General features: G+C 33.9%; 1 protein-coding gene across 1 annotated transcript in view; it reads right to left on the bottom strand.

Annotated features, from left to right (window-relative positions):
* The window catches only part of LOC145294054 (phytanoyl-CoA dioxygenase domain-containing protein 1 homolog), a 43,071-nt gene that overhangs the window by 19,445 nt on the left and 262 nt on the right, over positions 1–23,364 (bottom strand). The window contains exons 1-5 of the mRNA XM_080141045.1: positions 23,006–23,364; positions 19,648–19,785; positions 12,445–12,562; positions 6,723–6,823; positions 4,157–4,298 (exon numbers count right to left, since the gene is read on the bottom strand). The exon at positions 23,006–23,364 is cut by the window's right edge and continues 262 nt beyond it. Coding sequence (XP_079997171.1) covers positions 4,157–4,298; positions 6,723–6,823; positions 12,445–12,562; positions 19,648–19,785 — 499 coding nt within the window. The 5' untranslated portion in view covers positions 23,006–23,364. The remainder of the gene's footprint in view (positions 1–4,156; positions 4,299–6,722; positions 6,824–12,444; positions 12,563–19,647; positions 19,786–23,005) is intronic.

Below are 23,364 nucleotides of genomic sequence, written 5' to 3'. Positions count from 1 at the left end.
ATAAAATATATATGGCAATTAAGCTACACAGAATATTCCGCATTTCATCCACGCTAGGATTCATCAGCCTGATGAATCCTAGCGTGGATAAAACGCAGAATATTCTATGTAGCTTAATTGCCATATATATTTTATAACTTACTATATATATATTTTGTTAATAAGTAAAATCTATAACTTACTTGTAATTTCAAATACTTTTGCAAGCAAAATCCGATCCCGCATTTTGCTAAATCCTACCCTCTGATGAGAAAGAAAGTATTTCTTCGAAACTCCACGAATTAAGCACTATCCACTTATTTTGTGCTTCCTTCTTATAATTAAATGTTTTTACCTCTTTTTCAAAGTGTTTTTAACATGTTTTATTAACTTCTTGTTCTTATATATATATATATATATATATATATATATATATATATATAGAGAGAGAGAGAGAGAGAGAGAGAGAGAGAGATGTATATAAAAGGCGCTTCTTTAGAATAAGAACGAAAATGAAAAATCGAAATATTGAATTTCAATTATAATCAATGTTTTCAAATTGTCATGTCGAAATTAGTAAAATATCCTAAAAATTATGAAAAATAATAAAGTAGAAAATTAACGAAAATAGTTTTCAAATAAAAATTGCAAGCTATGCTTAAATAAATTTAAAAAAAGAACAAGGAGGTAAATGCAGTCAAAAATAATGGCGTCTCAATCGATCGTGAAATCGTGAAAATACTTGTTTTATGTAAGAATGCAAGTCATACGTTACTAATTGCGACATTACAATTAAGCTAATAAAATGGAAATTCAATTTTGTGGCCTTTGATTCTTATTCTGAAAAAGCAACAGATAAAAAATAATCCTCATAGAAAAACATATCAAGATTTTCATTTTTTATATTTATTTTTAATTTTGTGTTTTTTTATTCTATATTTTCATTGTTCCATCAGTTATGTAGAAGTCTTAACTAATTCACAATTAGATAAAAATAAATGTGACAAATTAATAAGAAATTAATATCGATCGAAAATAAAATAAATATTATTTTTTCATGAAAGAAACCAATAGATGTCGCAAATTCTAATACGATTTCCCTATTGCAATATTTTTGTATTTTGGTCTGTCTTTGGATTATAATATATGTCCCTCATCATTTTGAACATTAATCATTTGGTGAAATCGTCAGCTGTCGTAAGAGTTCTTGTTAACTCCTTACATTAAGTGGCTTCATACCTTGTCTTGAGCAATTTCCATAAGAATAAAAATCAAACTCATTCATGCTATGGATCCTTGTGGTATGGCATAACAGATAAAGTACTCAGTAAAATTCAGTTCTAAGTGACGCTCTTCGAGAGGTTGAAGGTTCAATCCTCCGTGCAGGCGATACTGAGAATGCAATTGCAAATTAGTTAAGACTTCTACCTAATCATGGCTGACGGAACAAGAGCGTGCTACACGTGTGAATTAAATAAAGTGTTCAATTTAAAATTCCGTAGAGATTCTCAAATTCGAAAGAAAGATTCTCGAGTTCAACAAGATACAGCTGAAGAAAGTCGAAGGCTACATCGACCAAAACATTGTGAGAACAACATTCACGATAAGAACAGTAGTCTTAATAATCCAAATAATATGAATTATCAATTCTTATTTCAAAGATTCAGAAATCTTTCTCTTTGTGCATTGAGTTGGTTGCGTTTGGACAAAGCTCTGTTTTCATTTGTTTTTTCTGGGCAGTGATAAAGGGGAAGCTCGTATAATATGTAAACGAATACAATATTCAGAAAACATTACACCATTGAGGAAACATGTGTTAGTGTTGTCTTTTTTTTTTTTTTACATTATTGCATCTACAAAGAGAGAGGAAGACACAGAAAGTTTGGTTACTACATCACCTCCATGGCCCCCTATACAACTAGATGTCACGATCCAATGACCCAACCACTTAGGTGACAGAGAGATGAACAGCTGTTTCTGTTGACAAGAAAAGAGTTGGCAATATCTGGGGATGAAGAAATCATACTATGCTACAGATGATGGATCATTAATTATGACCATGGACTTAATCCCAGCTTCAAAATCACACTTTATCTCTTATTATTTTATTATTTACTCACTAGGAGTAATCACACAAGCCACGATCAAAGATTTCTCTTTGAGAACAACTTTTGGTGCTCCCTGGAGTCCTAGTGATAACAAGTTTCCCCAGATTTCCAGTACTCGCCACCTCTTTTGGTAACCTTTGCAAAAGAATTTGCATTATAGCAACAGTCGCTTACCTTGATTTCTCGTTGGCAGCAACCATTAGCCTTCACTGGGATTTGGGTGGCAATGAGCTTCCTCAAGGTCCCATTCCTCTTTGCATTCAACAAGCGAAGGTTTGGCTAGTGCTTTCTCTCCTCGGTCTTTCCATCCTCCTTGACCCTCCTCACTTATTTGGCATGGTGCCAGTTCATGATGACAAACAAACAAAAAAAGAAGGTGAGTATCTTACAATTATAAAATTTCAGTTTTCATGATTTCATGTGATGTTCCTTTGTGTTTTGCACCTGTCGCAGTTTCTGTGTCCAATTTGTGTGTAGTTTATGTGTAGTGTTAGTCTCCACATTCAAGGTGTTTCCTTAATATTTCTGCAGTTTTTATTATTGAGATTCGTTGTATCTTCTCGGCCATCCCTCTGATTCCAATCTATCCCAATTTTTTTTCAAAGTTTTCGGTATTGTTCCTAGTGCTCCTACTATTAGTGATGTTAACTTTACTTTCTTCATTTTCCAGATCCCTTTGAGCTCTCTGGCTAGTTCCATGTATTTTTTCCGCTTTTCAGTCTCCTTAATCTTCACTTTGTGGTTTGCTGGAACTGCAAAATCTACAATCTGGCAGGGCTAATAATATCAATCTTCTTGTTTACTATTATGATATCCAGTCTTCTTGCTTGGATAGCTTTATCCATTTGTATATCCATGTCCCGTAGGATCTTGTGATTTTCATTTTCCAGTACTGCTGTCGTTTTGTGTTTGTACTAATTGTCTGTGTGTTCAAGATGCAATTGTCTGCATAATTGCCAGTGTACTGCCTCCCCACTTGATCATGTCTATTTTTATATTCTCTTGTGACTAGTTTGCTGCATTCACTTATGTGGTTTGTTGTTTTGTCTCTTTGCCCACAAAGTCTGCATTTGCTGTAATATTGTGTCTTATTGATCCTTGCTTCGATGTGGCTTGTTCTAATTGCATTATCTTGTGTGGCTGTTATTAGTTATTCAGTTTCCGTTTTTAGGTTTCCTTTTTGTAGCCATTTCTAAGCGTTTTCGTTAGTCTCATCTTTTGTAATCCTCATGAATCGACCGTGTAGCTGTTTCTCTTCCCATTTTTCTTTCTTTGTCTTATTCATCATACTTAATAATAATAATAATAATAATAATAATAATAATAATAATAATATGAATCTGTAGATTCTATTGTTGGTATTGGTTTCCCTGATATTTTTTTTTTTTTTACACAGTGATCACCACTTATCAAGGCCCGGAAGCCACTCAGGGATAAGGGTTATTGCAAGTACATTACGTTAGTGTGGAGATTTGATGAAGTGTTTACTTAAGGGGGCGGTTCATTATTTTCATCGTTGGACTTGAAGACATCCAAGTTGTAGTCCGGTGGGAAGCAAGCAGACGGAACAGAGTTCCACAGGCGTGCAGTTCTAAGAAAGAAGCTTTGTTCATGGAATCCGCGTTTTGATTTAGGCACAGATATAGAGTGGGGGAATTTTTTCACAGTGGATTCAGCTAGACGGGTGTTTTTCGTGAACGATTGGCGAGGGGGGACCAGAGATTAGAGTTCAGACGAGCACCTGCCATGGAAATAACGATAAAACAAGGATAGGCTCGCAACATCTCTTCTGTGGGAGAGAGGCTGCAGGGTAGAGAAAAGGGCATCCCCCACTAAGAAATATATATTTTTCTAGCCAGAATTCTTTCTAGAAAGACACTGGCGAGACCAGATGAAAGTTGCCAACATCCTAAGTGAAAGTGATTTTTTGTGGAACTGACTGGATTTGAACTTGAAACAATCAGTCCATCAATGCGTGTTGTTAACTACTAGACTACCATCACCTCCCTCTCTTCATCTCTGATCTATGTTTATATTGTAACAATACAAAAGTATGAAATATTCCTTACCTTGATGCCAAGGGACAACTGTAGCCAAATTCTGAGGAACCTTCGTCCTCAGATTCCACATTGGATGACCAGCGATCTCTGGACCAATTAGTTGCTCGATAGCATTCAAAAGACGTTCATTTGACCACAGATCTTGAAATGCCTGAATTTATAAGATAATTAGACGCTTGGTCTCATAAGATACAAGGTATTTTGGAAAAATTGCATTGCAGTCAAATATGCGGAAATCTAAACTCTTTACACCTGTGGTTCAATGACGTCTCAGTGTCATGAAACTGACTTAAGATCGGTATTTTAACTGTAGCAGTTTCATGATTCTGAGGCCATAACTGCCACAAATCACTACGATAGCGTTTAGATGTAACTACTACTTTATATAAGCAAAATGTTGGCACATTTTTTTCTTATTAACCCATAACATGCAGCTATGTGTAGCACAAGATATTTCAACTAACTTTGACTAACACCTCTATGGACTATTATCCACAAGCGATTTTATATTTTCGATGGGAAATATATATATATATATATATATATATATGTTACAAAAGCAAAGATAACTTTTTTAATTTTGCCGAACATACAAACATACACACTAACAGACATTTGCCCTTTATCTATAAATATAAAAGCGAAAATGCGTGTTTATGTGCTTGTGTGTGTGTGCATTTTTTCTGTATGTCTGCCAAAAGCTTTTTTTCTGGCTGCTTCTTAGGTTGCTCGCTCATTCTTATAACTTTTTATATGCTACCGAGATGATAATATCTAACTCTTACGAAACGACGTCGTAAATATCTTTTATTTCAGCCACTTTTATCTTACAACAAAATTTGCGCTGTGAATTCGTTTTCTCTGCTACTGCTCCTGCTGCTTCTATGGCGTGAGATTTGACCTAGAAAACCACCTGAGTTTTTAAATGCTTATTTTCCACTCTTTTCAAGTCCCTCCCTTTGTGGTGTCATGCTATGTCATCAGGCAATAATCTCAAGGCTTTCGGTTCGAGCCTACCTCTCTCCCAAAACTTTTTTTGCTGTTTTTTTTTGTTCGTTTTTTTTTAGATTTAACCTGGGCAATTTGTTTTCAAGCCTACCTTCCTACCAAACCTTTTTTTTCTGTTTGATCTAACCCCACCCCACCAATACACACACATACAAACACCCAAGCAATGCCAGGTACCCCCGCTAGTCTAATATATAAAGGGCAAAATAGGTGCAAGCGTTTGTGTATGTCCACAAAAGGCTTTTTGCATCGGGCTTCTCGTGTCAGTGTTAGATACCATGAGAAGTTTTTGAATACTTCTCAAATCATAATATCTCGCATTCGTAAACAGACATCATCTCTATCTTTTTTTGATCGAGTTAAGCAAAATTCCTACTGTGCCGTCGCCTCCAGTGTTTATTTGTCTTTTTTGTATAAATAAAGCGAAACTTATTGGAATGCGACCATCTAGCCTTCAGGCTGGGTAGTATCTGGTCTGTAATTGGCCCTTGGTCAATGTAGGGAAAACCCTTCAAACTGAAACAATTACTATATATATTTTTTTTTTTTTTTTACATAGGCATCACCACATTATCAAGGCTAAGAGGCCACTCAAGGATAAGGGTTAAAGAGTGTACAGTAGAAATTGGACAATATAGTAATCATTAGTAATGAAAATTTGGTAAATTTGATAACTTATATGGAACGGCTCATCAAGAACTTATTTACGTTAGACTTGAAAACAACCATATTGTAGTCAGCCGGAAAGCAGGAAAACGGAAGACAATTTCACAGGCGTGCAGTTCTAAGAAAGAAGCTTTGTTCATGGAATCTACGTTTAGGTTTAGGCACAGATAAAGAGTGGGGGGAATTATTGATAGTGTTTACAGCTAGACGAGTGTTTCTTGTGAAAGTTTGGCGAGGGGGGAACCATAGATTGAAGCTCAGTCGAACACTTTCCATGAAAATAACGATACATCAGAGACAAACTCGCAACATCTCTTCTGTGAGATAGAGGTTGCAAGGAAGAGAAAAGGACATCTCCTACGAGGCTACGAAGTCTATTTTGAACTCTATCAAGGCAGGCCAAGTCCTTTCTAGCAGCTCCTGCCCAGATGTGGCAACAGTATTCCATACTTGGACGTACCTGGCTCTTATATAGATAGAGAATAGCATCAGCAGTGAGATATCTACCGGATCGATAGAAAGATACAACCATTTTTCCATTACTATATATTTAGATACTGTCACAATGCCTCCTTTTTGGAAGAGCTGATTTTCTGCCCACATTAAAAACGATTTTGTGTCTAATTTGCTTTCCTGGGAGGTTTAAAAACAACGTCATTTCTGCAAGTCACCTTGACTATGTTAAATTTGAACGCTTTAGATTTCCAGTCACATCATGGAGTAGCAGTAAGACATCAGATTTTCTTTCTCTTTCTTTTCCACCTTTGCGTCACGGGTTCGAGCCTGCCTGCCTACTACCACTTTTTTTTCTTTTTGTGCCCAACACACACCTTCAAACACCCGGGCAAACAGGCTAGTATAATAGATAAAAAACAAAGAGGACTTTTCCACGTGTTCTTACTTTTGGCAAGACTCCCTTTTTATGAAGAAGAATTGTTGTACCCGGAAATTCTTCTTCAAGTTTTGTCAGGCGATCAGCAAATCCAAACTCTTCATACAAGTCTGTAAAATAAAATTAATAAAAAAGAATTAATCCAACAATCAAGGAATTTTGTCTCGAAAAATTATCAATTAAGAATCCCTGCTCAATTAATTTGTTCAATAAAAGTCGGCTATTGCTCATGGGAGATAAGTATTAGTAATTACATCTGTGTTGTAATTTTTTAGATTAAAATTTTATCTTTCAAAATTCTATTATATGTTTATTTATTTAATATTTTTATTTATTCCATTTTCGCATCAAACAAGGCACAGTGCCACTTTGATGTAGGGGGCTACTATCGGGGACATAATTTGCAGGCATAATATGTAGGGAGTTGAGCAGCAAGATGTCTGTTCACATTACACTTGCATTTTTGCATGTCAATACAGTTGGGAAAATAAGAACTCGGAAGGGAGTTCCAGACTCTGGCAGTTCTATTATAGTAGAATGCTTTCTTACATCTAGGGATCTCTACTGTGTAGGGGTGAGATTTTGCTGGTTGTCAAGTTTGTCGGGGGTATTTACATCGAGGGGGTTTGTCAGAGCATCTACCATTAGAAAATATATAGTACACTGCCCCCACTACCAAAGGGGAAGGAAATGCTTAAAAGAATGGTATTATGGCAAAGGAACATATACTACTATACCCCCTCCTAATAGAGGAGACCATGCCTAGGAGGATGGTATCATGACAAACTAACATATACTTCACTAGTCCTCAACGGAGGAACTAATGCCTGAGAGGATGGTTTCATTAAAAATATTACACTACCTCCACACACTGCAAAAAGAAGGAGGTAATACGTAGGAGGACGGTATAATGACAATGCAATAGATACTGCAATACTCTAGATCACCTTGAATTGAGCATTGAAAATTTAGTATATTAGTTTGAAATAGCATAGTCAATTGAATTGAAAAATTAGTATACGAGGGGCGTGCAATAAGTAATGCCTCTGTCCCAGTTCCCATAGGAGTAGAGTAACGAAACTTGGCACAGTTATTAGTCTTTCTCTACATAGGAACCATCCAGAGTTATGCATTTCTCCCATCGTTTGATCCAGCTCTGGAGACCGTTTTTGTACAACACCCCAGGTTGGTCCTCCAACCACGGTGTGACTTCAGAAATCAAGGCTGCATCATCTGGGAAACGCTTTCCTTTCAAAAACAACTTTCTGGCTGGGAAGAGGTGAAAGTTAGAGGGTGCAAGGTCAGGAGAGTAGGGAAGATGGGGAAGGATTTCATAACCACACGCCTGTGTTTCTGATCTGAAGACATGCGAGTTGTGGACCGGAGCGTTGTCCTGCAGGAGGAAGGTACCTTTGCTGATCTTGCCTCTTGATTTTGATAGCTTCCCTTAATTTCCTCAAAAGTGAAGCATAATAGGCTCCTGTAATTGTGGTACCCTTTTCCAGGAAATCTGTCATCACTACTTCATCCTGTTCCCAGAAGACTGTGAGCATGAACTTGCCAGCGGAGGATAGCACCCTTGCCTTCTTTGGAGGTGGTGAGTCCAAGTGCTTCCACTGCATTGATTGAGCTTTTGTCTCTGGATCATAGTGATGGACCCAGGTTTCATCCTGTGTAATCAGTCTTTTGAAAAACTTTGACTCATCTTTGATTCATCCTCGAGCACTCGACGCGTTCTCACTTCTGGAATGGTGTGAGCAACCTGGGAATCCATCTGGCAGACACCTTATGCATATGCAAATGGTTATGAATGATAGTTTCCACAGACCTTGTACTAATCTTGACATCTTGGGCTATTTGGTGAATAGTAATGCGCCGATCTTCCACAATAGTAGCCTCAACTTGAAGGACAGATGCCTCATCAATGGGAGAAGGGGGTGACCAGGTGACTTCCGGCCATGTTTGAATTCACAATGCCAGCGTTTTACAAAGTCATATGATGGGTCATTATCACCATAAGTTTCTTTCATTTTATCAAAAGTCTCCTGTGGTGTGGGTCCTTTCAAATACAAAAACCGGATCACTGCTCGACATTCAACAGGCTCCATTTCACACCTGACTCAGTTCAAACACCTGTAAAACAGAAACCACAATTAGTTCACGGCTTTAATTTGCCAAATAACCGCCACAGATATAAATCATTGCACATGCAAAATTTCAGTTAGATCAGACAACTGGAAGTGGATCAGAGGAATTACTTATTGCACGCCCCTCGTATTAGTTTGAAATAGCATACTCAGTTGAATTGAGCATTGAAAGATTAGTATATTAGTTTGAAATAGCATAGTCAGTTGAATTGAGCTTTTAAATATTATTATATTAGTTTGAAATAGCATAGTCAATTGAATTGGGCATTTAAAGATTAATATATTGGTTTGAAATAGCATAGTCAGTTTAATTGAGCACTGAAAGATTAGTATATTAGTTTATATAGCATAGTCAATTGAACTGAGTATTGAAAGATTAGTATATTAGTTTATAATAGCATAGTTAATTGAATTGAGCATTGAAAGATTAGTATATTAGTTTATAATAGCATAGTTAATTGAATTGAGCATTGAAAGATTAATATATTAGTTTGGAATAGCATAGTCAATTGAATTGAGCATTGAAAGATTAATATATTAGTTTATAATAGCATAGTCATTTGAATTGAGCATTGAAAGATTAATATATTAGTTTGAAATACCATAGTTAATTGAATTGAGCATTGAAAGATTAGTATATTAGTTTATAATAGCATAGTCAATTGAATTGAGCATTGAAAGATTAGTATATTAGTTTGAAATAGCATAGTTAATTGAATTGAGCATTGAAAGATTAATATATTGGTTTGAAATAGCATAGTCAATTGAATTGAGCATTGAAAGATTAGTATATTAGTTTATAATAGCATAGTCAATTGAATTGAGCATTGAAAAATGATACAATAATACATTAATGGAAGAAATAGAGGTTCGACTTCGGCACATATTAAATCTCCATTAATAATTCATATTATTCAGAAACAAAATAAAAAATTTTATTGAAATTTTAAATCAAACTAGCAAGGAAACCAGACGTTGCCCGTGATTGAATGATGAGCAATGAATGTTTCACACTCTCATAGTTTTATTGCCATTAAAATCGTTATAATCGACCATTTTTCAATCAAATGGATTGCTTGCTTGCTCTAGTTAGGGGCTCATGGTATTAGACCAGGAGAAAAAAATCACATGTCTCCTCACAATAACTTAGTCCACAATACATTGTAGCCTACATTGCACTGTAGAGAACCTACTGTGGGTTTTATAAAATTAATTTTAATATATAATGGCTTGAATTAAATTTTAAAATGTAAAAGTCAAGTATCATGGCTCAATTGTGCTCTAAGCAGAAACATTCATTTTGAACGTGCCCATGTCATATCAAAGAATCTACTGTTGATTATATATGTTGGGCTCTTCTATTTGTGTAGTAATAAAATTTCTCAAATGCACTTGTGATGTTGTGTTGACTTTGTTCAAAATCGTCTGTTCCTTCTTCCATCGGATTTTTTCAACCATCAATTATCGATATTTATCAAAGACATTCCAATACAAAACCTATCTAAGAACACTGCCAGATACACAAAGTATATTTGAGCGAAATTTTGTAAAAGTCGAATCAGTGGTTTCGGATTCCATAAGAAACAAACACACACACACACACACACGCGCACAAAGGTCCTTTTATATAATAGTAGAGATATTCTATTAAAAACGACCATCAGAGAACTGAACTAGAAGAAACAATTTGACCAAACTACATAAAAATTGTTGGAACTAGTCAAAGTAGCATATGTTATTTTCGATGAAAATACATTGAAAATTATTCTTATAATGGAATGACCTAGCACCCCTCCGGACAATAAGATAGACATTGTAGATAGTGTTACATGATAAGGGCTGTCCCCTTTTCATATAAGTATAAAAATAGAGAGATTTAGTTAAAATGAAAATGAAATAGCATAGGCGAAATTCGAACCTCGTAAATTAGGTTTAGAAATAGATTACGAGAGAGAATTAGAAAATGGAATGTAAAACAAACCATTGTTTAGCTTAGAGATAAAATAGTTTCAAGAAAAGAATGTGCATTGTCAATTTTGTGATGAAAATTCAATTGAAAGAATGCAGCTACAAGATAATTTAATAAACATGTTTTTAACATATTGAAAATATAGGTTACTGAGAATATAGGTTAAAATTCCTTTTGTAAAAAAAAGAAAAGTTTTTGACACGCATATTCAGAACACGTGAAAGAAGACACATGTTTTAACATGTGTATGACGTCATGGAAAAATGGGAAGTTCTAGATATAGTTAGAAAACTTTAGAGTTAAGCAAGGAGAAATGGGGAGAAACAGAGAGAGAGAGGGTTCGAGGAGACAGACGATAGTCTGCAGTTTGGGATTCGAACGTCTAGAAGCGAGACGGTTAATTTTGAAACTTAGAATGTGAAGCTTTGAATCATTAATGATGAAAACCACGGCCGGTCGTGAGAAGAAATAAACCCATCGTGTGTTTTTATAAACGTCGTCTTTGTGTTGTGATTCTGCCAAAAGGTAAAGTGAAAATTGTTATCATATGTCTATATATCTGTGTTATAAAATGTCTTGACATACACATCTCATATCTACACTAAGACTGTCTGAACACTATCTCCTCACTCAAAGAGCTTCCTTCCATCAACACATCTAAGTATGAACATTTTATTCATATATATGAACCTTTTCATAACACGAACACGGAACGCAACAATATCTCTCACAACAACATCCCTCTTAATAAACAATTTCTCTTACAATTCCAACATTTCTCTTTTAATAACAGAAACAACGACATTCTTTATAAAACGAACAATCTCTACAACAACATTCTCTCTCTAAGACCCACTCTTTATAAGACTCTCTCTTAATAAGACTCTAAGTCTCTAAGACTCTCTTTTAATGAAACCCCTATATAACAATAGAGTCGTTCGCGATTAGAGAGTTCGGAAGACACCGAACGAGTCAGACTCTCGTATTGTACCCTTTGTAAATAAACCTTTGGATTTACCATAAGTGAATGTCCTGTGTTATGATAATCTAAAGAAAGATATATCAATTATCAAGAAGGATTACTTCATAAATATCGGTAGTAATAAGGGAGAGGGGGAGAGATAAAAATCTGTGATTGGTCAAACAAGATCACATGGCGTTAGAGGAAGGGAATTTTTTTGATATACAAAGATTGTTCCAAAAGTAAAACCGCCTATTTTTTAACTCCAAAAATTGAAGAGCTATGATGACGTAGGTGGTACCATTAAAATGTGAGACCTTTTTTGCTTTAGAATTTATTATTCTACATAGTCACCACCAATGTACTTTGCCAAGAATTCAATGATGTATCTCTGCTTTTGACGCACATCCATGACAGGGTTGCTTGCTAGATTTCGGGGTATAAAATGATTTTCAGTGGTTGGAAAATATTGAGTTCACACGTTCCTGTGAAAACTTTACTTGTAAAAGTAAAAGGTAAAAAGGAGAGCATATCCCAACAAAGCAGAGAAAGAAGGAGGGTGGCTACTCAAGCCAGTTACTTTTGAAGTTCGTTACAAGTCGCATCTCAATCGAACTACAACATCAGTAAAAAAAAAAAAAACATTTTACTTACGTTTCACTTTGCCTGCTTTATACATTTGTTGTGCCAAGTCATCGACAAGTTTGTCAATGGCTTTTCGGCATGCATCCAGCTCCTCTGTGAGAAAATATTTTTCTATAATCACAAAACCCTGAAAAAAGATGGAAATAAAGAAATTAAAAGAGATCCAAATTAGACAATACTGTAGAACTCCATTGGGGTGTGATCCCTGACCTTGGTAGAAACCATTTTGAACAACGATAACGTCTTTGTGTATTAACAAACGTTTGGTATAAATTGTCTATAAATGTTGGTTTAACAAGGAAGCAAATGAATGACATGTACGGGGATCCTGTCGGTGGGGCATTAGAATACGCCGACTGCCCCCCTGCAGAGGGTAAAAGTCCCTCAATGGGGGTCCTAGATATGATCTTAAACTATATCCAGTGGTGAGGCCCCAGCTTGTGGGCTTTGGGGAGTGTGAAGCCACCCTTTAATTACCATTGCTCCCAGGTCTATGGGTTAAATAGAAACCAACGTGAAAACAACAAATATATTCTATTAAAAAGATTTTTCTTCAAAATCTTTGGATTCGGCATTAAATAACCCAGAAAGGGTTGATATGCCGTAAAACAAAAACAACCAACCAACCAACATGTACGGGCTAACACATATTAAAATGGGAATAAACGAAACATTTAAAAAAAATAGAAGGGGTCACCAGTTAGTAAGTGCTAATTAAAACATAAACACAGTTTTATAAATGAAAACTTGAGGAAAATGAAAATTTATAACAAAGCATTTTTACACAAGAGATAAGAATATAATAAAATGGAAATGATATGCGAGTTTAACCGGCTTCCTCCAAAAGAGGAAGTTCCATGGGAATATGAAATTCATAAGCGCACATATATCCCTGTTAGGAGAGATGATGATGTTAGGTTTTTGCAACTTTTTCAGGGAGGTGTCGACGTCTTCCTACATACAGCGCCTGGAATTCTCAAATTAGTCACCAATCAGGCTCAACGTTTCTTAACTTCGGTGATTTAACGAGAACAGGTGTGTTACCATGATTATGCCTGATAAGAATATAAATGTTATTTTCAGGCGCTTATGCAAACATGTGTTTGGTGAAGAAAGTTGAGTTAGTCACAACACTTAGAAATCTACAGATTTCTAAGCGTTGTGACTAACTCAATATGTTCCTATTGTGACTAACTCAATATGTTAATAGTATGAATATGCGTGTGTACATATGGGAGTATTTGACAATGAGCATTGTGTATGCGTGTGCGTTGGTTTACCTTGTTCTTGTGTGTGCATGGATAAATGTAAACGATTTGATACAGACGGTTACATAAGTCACTGAGTACGTTTTGTTATGCAACTTGCCTCCTCAGCCCAAACCTTCTTTTTCAGGTGGAAAAGAACAAAAAAATGTTGTAATTTTCTAGATTTTTTCATAAAGCAGGTGTCATTTTAGACTACGTGGATTATATGAAGGGTTCTGTTCAAAATTCCGCACAGATTTCACAGATATGCCCGAGTTCGATAGAATGATTCCTAGGTTTATTAGGATATGCGCGAGCCTTTTTAAGTCTCACACAAAAAACACGTTCACATTTCAAGCTATATTACTTGCCATATACATACGCACACACAAACATACGCGCCCACGTCTACACACATACATATATTCACGTTCGCGTACATACACTCACATTCACGTGTATATACACACGCTAACGTACACACATGTACTCACACACGCGCACACGTACGCACACAGATGGATGACGTCACTTCCTTTCAAAGGAAATCCACACATGCGCAAAAGACCACCGGAAACGAGTATAAAAGAAAGAGACATTAGCGGTTTCTTCCTTTTCGAGACTAGCCTCCTAGGTGGTTGGTTGGCGCGCTAGCCGCCGCCGTTTCGGCATGCGCGCACACACGCGTACCTCACACCACTTGCTACTATGTGGGACAAAAAGCTAACAGACCGTACGTACACCTTTACACTCTTTCTCTCTATATCTACTACTGGTCCCTGAGAACACCTTCGCGTAGCTGACTGCTAACTGATGTCAACTCTCTATCTTTTTCTTTGTCTACACACTGGACTATCATTCCAATTTCCACTGCATCACTCACTTCTCTTCCCACGCGCGAACAAACGATAGTGAGATGAACACACATTTCCTTTTTCCTTCTACAATACCAATACTCTACAAACGATGGTTACACCCGCACGGACATGAACACATGTTATATCTAAAACATTCATTCTTTCAACAGTAAATAAACGACGTTTATCTTATCCAGCAATTGAGTTTTTGTTTTCTTTAATTCCATTCGTTTCATTATTTTCTTGTGGCGAGTTAGGGTATTATTATATCCTGGTCCACAACAGATACACCTAAAGAAAATCGGAGGTTACATCGACCGAAACGTTGTAAAAATAACACTCAAGATGAGAACAGCGGTCCGAAGAATCAAAATAATATGTATAGACTTTTTCTCGGTTCTTTAATACAACAGGGACGCTTGCAATAATCAATGTTTTTCTTTGGTTTAGAAGCAGAAATAAACCGTAATACTTGATGTTTACCTTTGTCGTTTGCTTTTGTATAATATTTATTTTTTATCTTAAATTGCTTTTCTTGTCCTGAAATACAATTCTAATTTACTTTTTTAAAGTATTGAAAATGAAACTTCAATTCAATGGTTTAATCACTGGCAGTCATATATTGAAAATGAAACTTTAATTCAATGGTTTAATCACTGGCAGTCATATATTGAAAATGAAACTTTAATTCAATGTTTTAATCACTGGTAGTCATATATTGAAAATGAAATTTTAATTCAATGTGTTAACCATTGGCGGCCATGTCTTTTTGATTGTTTATTTTGTGAACCTCCAAATACGTTTACTCTTTTAAATTGTTACAAACAAATGTTTTGACAAAATATAAAATTAGAACATTTTATTTACTCACACAAAAGGAAAAAGTTTCAACCAGATTTAACACATTTAAATGCAAAATTCCTTTTGCTTTCTCTGTCTTTGGTCTGGGAATCAATTTATCTTGCATCTAAATATGGACTTTATTTTCATCTATTGTATAATATTCGTAAATAAATAATTTTTTTTAAATGTGTCATTACTAGGGCTATAACAAAAGAATATTCTTTTCATTGTTTTGACTCTTGAGTATATATCCGACAATGTTAGACACAGTTAATCAATCGAGAACCACATCACTCTATTTAGAAACATATAAGATATTAACTGATACACACTCGAGAGTCAAAATAATGAACAGAATATTCTCTTGTCATAACCTTGGTGATTACTCAGTAAATGAGTTATCCTTCCAGACTGAGGCAATTTTTATTTTTGTTCCATTTTTGTTTGTCTCTTTTGGGGAGAGCTGGGATGTTCTCCACATTAAACCTACCCCTGTGTTTAAATCTGCCCTCGTAGGGAGGCAAGTAAAAAGGAACATACAACCACGTTTTTTGAGAAAAACTTTCGGACCACTCTGTATACTTCTGGGCTTGACCATTACTCCTGATCTTAAATGGAACACGTACATCAAATCTGTTGCCAAGGCCGCTGGAAAAATGGTGGGATCTTTCTATCGATCAGGTAGATATCTCACTGCTGATGCTATTCTCTATCTATATAAGAGCCAGGTACGTCCAAGGATGGAATACTGTTGCCACATCTGGGCAGGAGCTGCTAGAAAGGACTTGTCCTGCCTTGATAGAGTTCAAAATAGACTTCGTAGCCTCGTAGGAGATGTCCTTTTCTCCTCCTTGCAACCTCTATCTCACAGAAGAGATGTTGCGAGTTTGTCTCTGATGTATCGTTATTTTCATGGAAGGTGTTCAACTGAGCTTCAATCTATGGTCCCCCCTCGCCAAACTTTCACAAGAAACACTCGTCTAGCTGTAAACACTATCAATAATTCCCCCCACTCTTTATCTGTGCCTAAACCTAAACGTAGATTCCATGAGCAAAGCTTCTTTCTTAGAACTGCACGCCTGTGGAATTGTCTTCCGTTTTCCTGCTTTCCGGCTGACTACAATATGGTTGTGTTCAAGTCTAACGTAAATAAGTTCTTGATGAGCCGTTCCATATAAGTTATCAAATTTACCAAATTTTCATTACTAATGATTACTATATTGTCCAATGTCTACTGTACACTCTTTAACCCTTATCCTCGAGTGGCCTCTTGGCCTTGATAATGTGGTGATGCCTATGTAAAAAAAAAAACAAAAAACAAAAACACCTATATTTTGTAAGAAAACTTTCCGGACACTCTGTATACCATTAGGTTCGTGTAAAAATAATGTTTTTTGACGTTCAACTATATATATATATATATATATATATATATATATATATGTATATATATATATATATATATATATATATATATATATATATATATATATATATATAAACGACATTATTTTTGCAGTAACCTAATATTTGAATAAACGTATGCTTAAATTTATTTAAAAAACAAAAGAACAATTTTCAAACAACCTTGTATCAATAGTACATTTTCTGAATATCTGCATTATATAAAGTTAGGTATGTGTATATGTTGATATATTTGTATGTTTAGAATTTACTACTAAACTAATTAACCGATCATTATGACTTTTGGAACCCAGCTGCAAGGTGTAAAGGGTTGTAAAGTGTGATGTATTTGATTTAATTTATTCTTGTGCAAGTGAGGCAAAAAGGAGGTGGAAGTTCTTCGTGAAACTTTAAATATTTTTGAATTTTGTGAAATTTAAAGAATTGCTATTAGATTTCGATTAATAAATATTAATTCTACTCAGGTCAGTTTCTTTGGGATATTTCAAATAGTATTTAGGGAGAATAAGATGAGCACAAACACCCATTTGAAAATTCAAATATTTCAGATTTTATGTTTCGTTTATTGTTGAGTAGACCTTGTACAGAATTTAACACGATATCGGAACCAGTAATTAAAAATAATAGATATGTACAGTGAAAATGGTAATTAGTAAAATACTGCAGAGAGTGCTCAATACTATTGTAGAGCAAATATATATATATATATATATATATATATATTTATATATATATATATATATATATATATTACCGTTTTATCTGCTTAGTTACACATGCTTCGATTAACCAATCGTATCAACGATCTGATAATTTCATCAGTCTTTACAGAAATAATTACTATGATTAGGAATAAAATAAAGTCTGATGAAATTATCGGATCGTTGATACGATTCGGTAATCGAAACATGTGTAACTAAGATAAAACGGTAATATATATATATATATATATATATATATATATATATATATATATATATATATATATATATATAGTAATAAATGGTGACATTTACAACTAGAAATAAAACAGGTTTAAGGCTCACAAAATTCTGCAAGGACCCATAGCGCACTGGTTAGAGTATGTGGAAAAATCAACTGTAAAAATGATATTCTCATGAAGGTTCAGTTCTCAGTGTGGGCGAATTAGTTAGGACCCCCTATCCAATCATTGCTGATTAGTAAATAAAGGAATTTCGTTGGAAATTCTGTCCAAATTAACAAAAATATTTCTGAGTTCGGCAAGATACGTGTGGAGAAGGTCTGAGGTTACATCGACCGAAACGTTGTGAAAATAAAACTCAAGATGAGAACAGTAGTCCGATGAATCCAAATAATACGAATAACCAATCCTCATCTCAAAAGTTCAGAAATGGACGATTCTATATTGCCATTTCGATTTTATTGCATAGGAACATACAACTACGTGTTTTAGTAGCAGCGAAAAAACTTTCGGACCACTCTGTATACTATTTGAATAAATCAATCTGTGAATAACTAGACAAACGCACACTCAACAAGACTTTCGGACCACTCTGTATACTATTAGGTTCGTGCAAAAATAATGTTGTTTTTTGACGTTCAACTATATATATAAAAACATTATGTTTGCACTAACCACATATTTGAATAAATGTGTACTATATATGCAAACAATAAACTATATATATGTTTTAAAAAACAAAATAGATAAATGTAAAATCGGAAATACCTATTTATAAAAGACTTATGCATTTTAGTTTGTCTTTTGTTTGTTTGTTTTTTTCATTTTTGAAGAGTTCGAATGGAGACAAGTGGAGACAATCACGAATTTCTTTGGAAATGAATATAATCCCTTGTAAAAAAAAAAAAAAAAAACGTTGGCGTGATTTATTTCAAAATTTTAATTTTTCGGTTAGTTTTCTTTATTAAATTGTTTGGTGAGGAAATCGCGGATTTCCCCATGTTGATAATGGGTTTCTAAATAATTATTAATTGAAGATGAGAACAGTCCTCGGCCTAACATTCACTGGCAATATGAACTGGAGCAAATACATTGAGGACATTGCGAAGGCTGCTGCAAAGAAGGTGGGTTCCCTCTATCATACTAGAAGACTACTCACATCTGAGAGTATCTTATACCTCTATAAGGCCACTATCCGCCCATGCCTGGAGTATTGTTGGCACATCTGGGCTGGTGCATCTACTACTAGCCTTTCTCTCCTGGATAAGGTTCAAAAAGAATTTTCAATCTAATAGATCCCACTTTGTCAACTAAGCTTCAACCCCTGTCTCATCATCGCAGTGTTGCATCTCTGTGCCTGTTTCACAGATATTTTAATGGAATGTGCACTGATGAACTCGTTGCACTTGTACCTCTTCGACATACATATCCCTGACAAACCTGCTTAGCAACAAAATCTCACCCCTTCACTGTTGAGGTCCCTAAATGCCAAAAAGTTTTCTACTCTAATAGTTTCTTCCCTCGAACAGCTAGACTTTCAAATTCCCTTCATGCTACCTGCTTCTTTTATTGTACCGATATGTAGAAGTTTAAATGTAATGTAAACCAACATCTTGTTAATCTTTCCTAGGCATGGTCCCAAATAGTCCAAGTGACGATATGCATTGTTAGGGGTAAAAGTGAGTTTAAGATAATAAAAGAATATAGTCCAATGAATCAAAAGAATCTGGATTTCAGATTATAACTATTTTTTTTTCTTAATACCACATGAGGTTAAGCCATGAATGTTCGACATGTTTCTAGAATCAGAATAATGTAAAAGAGATTTAGATGAAAATTGGAATTATCGAATCTCTGATATTTAATAAAAAAAAGTTGCAGATTTTTTGTTACTTACTTCCTCAAAGAACTGCCTCACCATCTCTTCAGTCAAATGCCCTGGTTTTACTGTTAGAGGTTGAGGTGGCATTTCAGTAAATAATTTTCTTCTTTCGCTTAGGCTGGTGGAAGAAATTGGGACGGTAGTAGAAGCCATCTTGAATGTAAGAGGATCAGTAAAAAAGTGAAAAAGTTCTGTATATTGATAATACTTATCTTCTACGACTACTATCAATAAATGTAAACAGATAAATACACATGACAAGATATATATATATATATATATATATATATATATATATATATATATATATATATACAATTTTAACATTCAATGAATTTAAAAATTTATGACGTGAAATGGTTGAAAAGAGATGGTAGACATCGAAATCCTATAGGATAAGGACTTAGAATATTTCAAATGTATTCTTTGTCTTACATAGAATAATAAAAATCTTTTGATTTGAAATTTAACCATTTCACGTCATAATTTTTTTAATTTCTTTAATGCTAAAATTTGATTTATTTGCTCTATATTGTATATCGAGCAATTTTTATTCAGATGGGATAGTACTTATAGAATATTACTGCCAATAATATTTTGTATGACCTATAATCACAGGTTTCCATACCAGTTGATTGTTAGATAATTTTATTCTGAAGTATATATATATATATATATATATATATATATATATATATATATATATATATATATATATATATATATATATATATAATCCGACAAACATTATTAAATGCAACGAGGATACTTTGCTTTATGATTCTTTTTTTATTTTTTCGATTTTTCCGTATAATATTTTTTATATTAAAATCGAAAATGTTATTGAAGGTTCCGTGATTGTTACTATATATGTTGTTTATTTATTTTTGCTAGCGATACTTTTTTAATGAATTTATATGAAAGTGAAGTTTTACCTAAATGCGAGTTGGGAATAATTTCCCCTTTGACCAATTTGGTACCCTCAAATGGGGAGCGGCAGATGTATTGCTTTTATTTTTAATATAATTATCCACTGACAAGTATTTCGTCGTCTACGAATAATCAGAGTGGCTGAATCTGTGGAAATATATATATATATATATATATATATATATATATATATATTTCTGTAGAAATGTGCTTTTTTCAATTATATTTCACCTTTTATTCATACCAATCCTTAAAATATGGAGCTCAATGTAATTACAGAGCATATAGCAAACAAATGACAAAAGTCAATATTCCGAATTTCATGATGCTGTCCATCTTACAATTTATTCCTTTAATTGCGTTGGCATTCACAATTTATATATATATATATATATATATATATATATATATATATATATATATATATATATATATATACTGTGTGTGCAAAATCAAGACTTCAAAACAAGGTGTTGATGGCAACAAAAAGTGTATTTCATTTTACGTTACAATTGTTTCAATGTCTAGTTTGACAATTTCAAGCATTATATCGTTTGAAAATTTTCAAAAACCAGCATTTCTTTTTGAATTGTCTTGAAGTCTTGATTTTGCACACACAGTATATTAATGCTCAATTATGAAATGTGATAATTTTGTAGCTTAATCCTTTAGTCAACCATTTTTGGCTTAAAACCTATTGGCATATGAAAATTTACTGAATTACACGAACTCAGTCTATTACATATAAGTCTATATATATATATATATATATATATATATATATATATAGTCATCCACATACAGTACTTTCGCTGTATCACAGTTCATCTCTCTCTCTCTCTCTCTCTCATATATATATATATATATATATATATATATATATATATATATATATATATACTAGCTGTACCCGGCCACGCGTTGCTGTGGCTCAGTTTGTTAAAATGGAACACATGTGAAAGTAGAGAAAAGTTTGATTATTTTTTCCAAGAGAATGTACAAATTATTTATTTTTTTTAACAGATGTTAAGAAAATAAACAGAAAAATACTTCCATCATTAATTATGCAAAAAAATAAATAAAATGTTGATTTAGTGTTTCAATATGCTTATAAATTACGATAAAACTTGCTGAGTATGCACTGTTTTACGGTTGTTGTAAAAATGGAACGGAAACTTAAATTTCGCTTCATTTTAATCTTTCTTAATTTTTTAATTGTCCCCCCCCCAACGAATATAATCAAAACAGTAACATTCAACAATTGTACTTTATGTATATAAAACACAAAATGGGTGTTTGTATTACTGTACACATAGATTCGAAAAAGTTGTAAAAAAAAAACAAATATATAACAAATAAATGTTATCAAAGCCAAGATAAGTTACTTTTCTGCCAAACTGGATATATATATTTTTCGTGTTTTTATTCAATGTAACATATTTATTCAGCTCGAAAACCATACAGTGTTTACCGATGTATTCGAAAATTCAAGATGGCGTCTCACATCCTCTTTAACACCGTAAGTATAGAAAAAAGTGTTATAAATAAAAAACTATACAAAATACTATTAAAAACCCGCCGAATATATGTCAACCTATGTCACGGTAACATATATTGAGCGAGTTTTTAACAGTGTTTTATCCGGTTTTTTATTTATAACATCTTTTCCCACACTTACCATGTTAAAGAGAGAATCAGACGCCATCTTGAATGTTCCAATACATCGGTAAACACTGTATGGTTTTCGAGCTGAATAAACATGTTACATTGAATAAAAACACGAAAAATATATCCAGTTTAGTAGAAAAGTAACTTATCTTGCCTTTGATAACATTTATTTGTTATATATTTCTTTTTGGACAACTTTTTCGAATCTATGTGTAGAGTAATACAAACCCCACAAAATATTTATTAAACAAAGAAATTAAAAAAAAAAGTTTCTAACGAAAGGGAAATAATCGGTAGATTTTTAACTAATCGTCTGAAATTTTCCAAAATCGCTAATTCTCCCCCCCAAAAAACTCCATAATGTTCCGTGTTTTCTCAGTATGGGTTTGTATTACTGTACACATAGATTCGAAAAAGTTGTCAAAAAACAAATATATAACAAATAAATGTTATCGAGCTGAATAAATATGTTACATTGAATAAAAACACGAAAAATATATCCAGGTTGGCAGAAAAGTAACTTATCTTGGCTTTGATAACATTTATTAGTTATATATTTGTTTTTGTTTTTTGTACAACTTTTTCGAATCTATGTGTACAGTAATACAAACCCCCTTCGGAGGTTGGAATCCCCCCCCCACCTATAATGTACTTGTAGAAATCGATTTTATAGTGAGATTTAAGAATGGTTAGTCGAAAAAAAGGTGAGAAACAAAACAAATAAGCAATAAATAATTATTACCAAAGGCAATAAATGCTACTTTTTTTTACTTACATGAATCAGTTTACTTGATGTTTGAAAGTATTTTCAATCGTTTTTTTTTTTTAATAAAAGTAAAAAAAAAAAAAAAAAAAAGAAGTCGTATTATCGTGACGTCTGACAGCGATCGCCCGATCCATGGCTAACGTGTAGTAACGTAAACTGGCCCCCAAGAAAAAGAACAAAAAGGGAAGTCCATGTACGTGAATATCGCCGCATATAAATGTAACTGAATGTCGTCTGGTAAGTGGTACGGTGAAAAAGTAAAGGAAGGTGGCACAAATAGAGTTGGATACACAAGTAAGAGTCGTAGAGTGATACTGATAGAGTGTAAGTAAAACCTGGAATATCAGGTTGTTTCGTTTCGTTTCGTT

Source organism: Euprymna scolopes, chromosome 15 (assembly GCF_053919585.1).
Source record: "Euprymna scolopes isolate OS-2025 chromosome 15, ASM5391958v1, whole genome shotgun sequence".
NCBI classification, from domain to species: domain Eukaryota; kingdom Metazoa; phylum Mollusca; class Cephalopoda; order Sepiida; family Sepiolidae; genus Euprymna; species Euprymna scolopes.
This window is presented reverse-complemented; position numbering and strand designations above follow the sequence as displayed.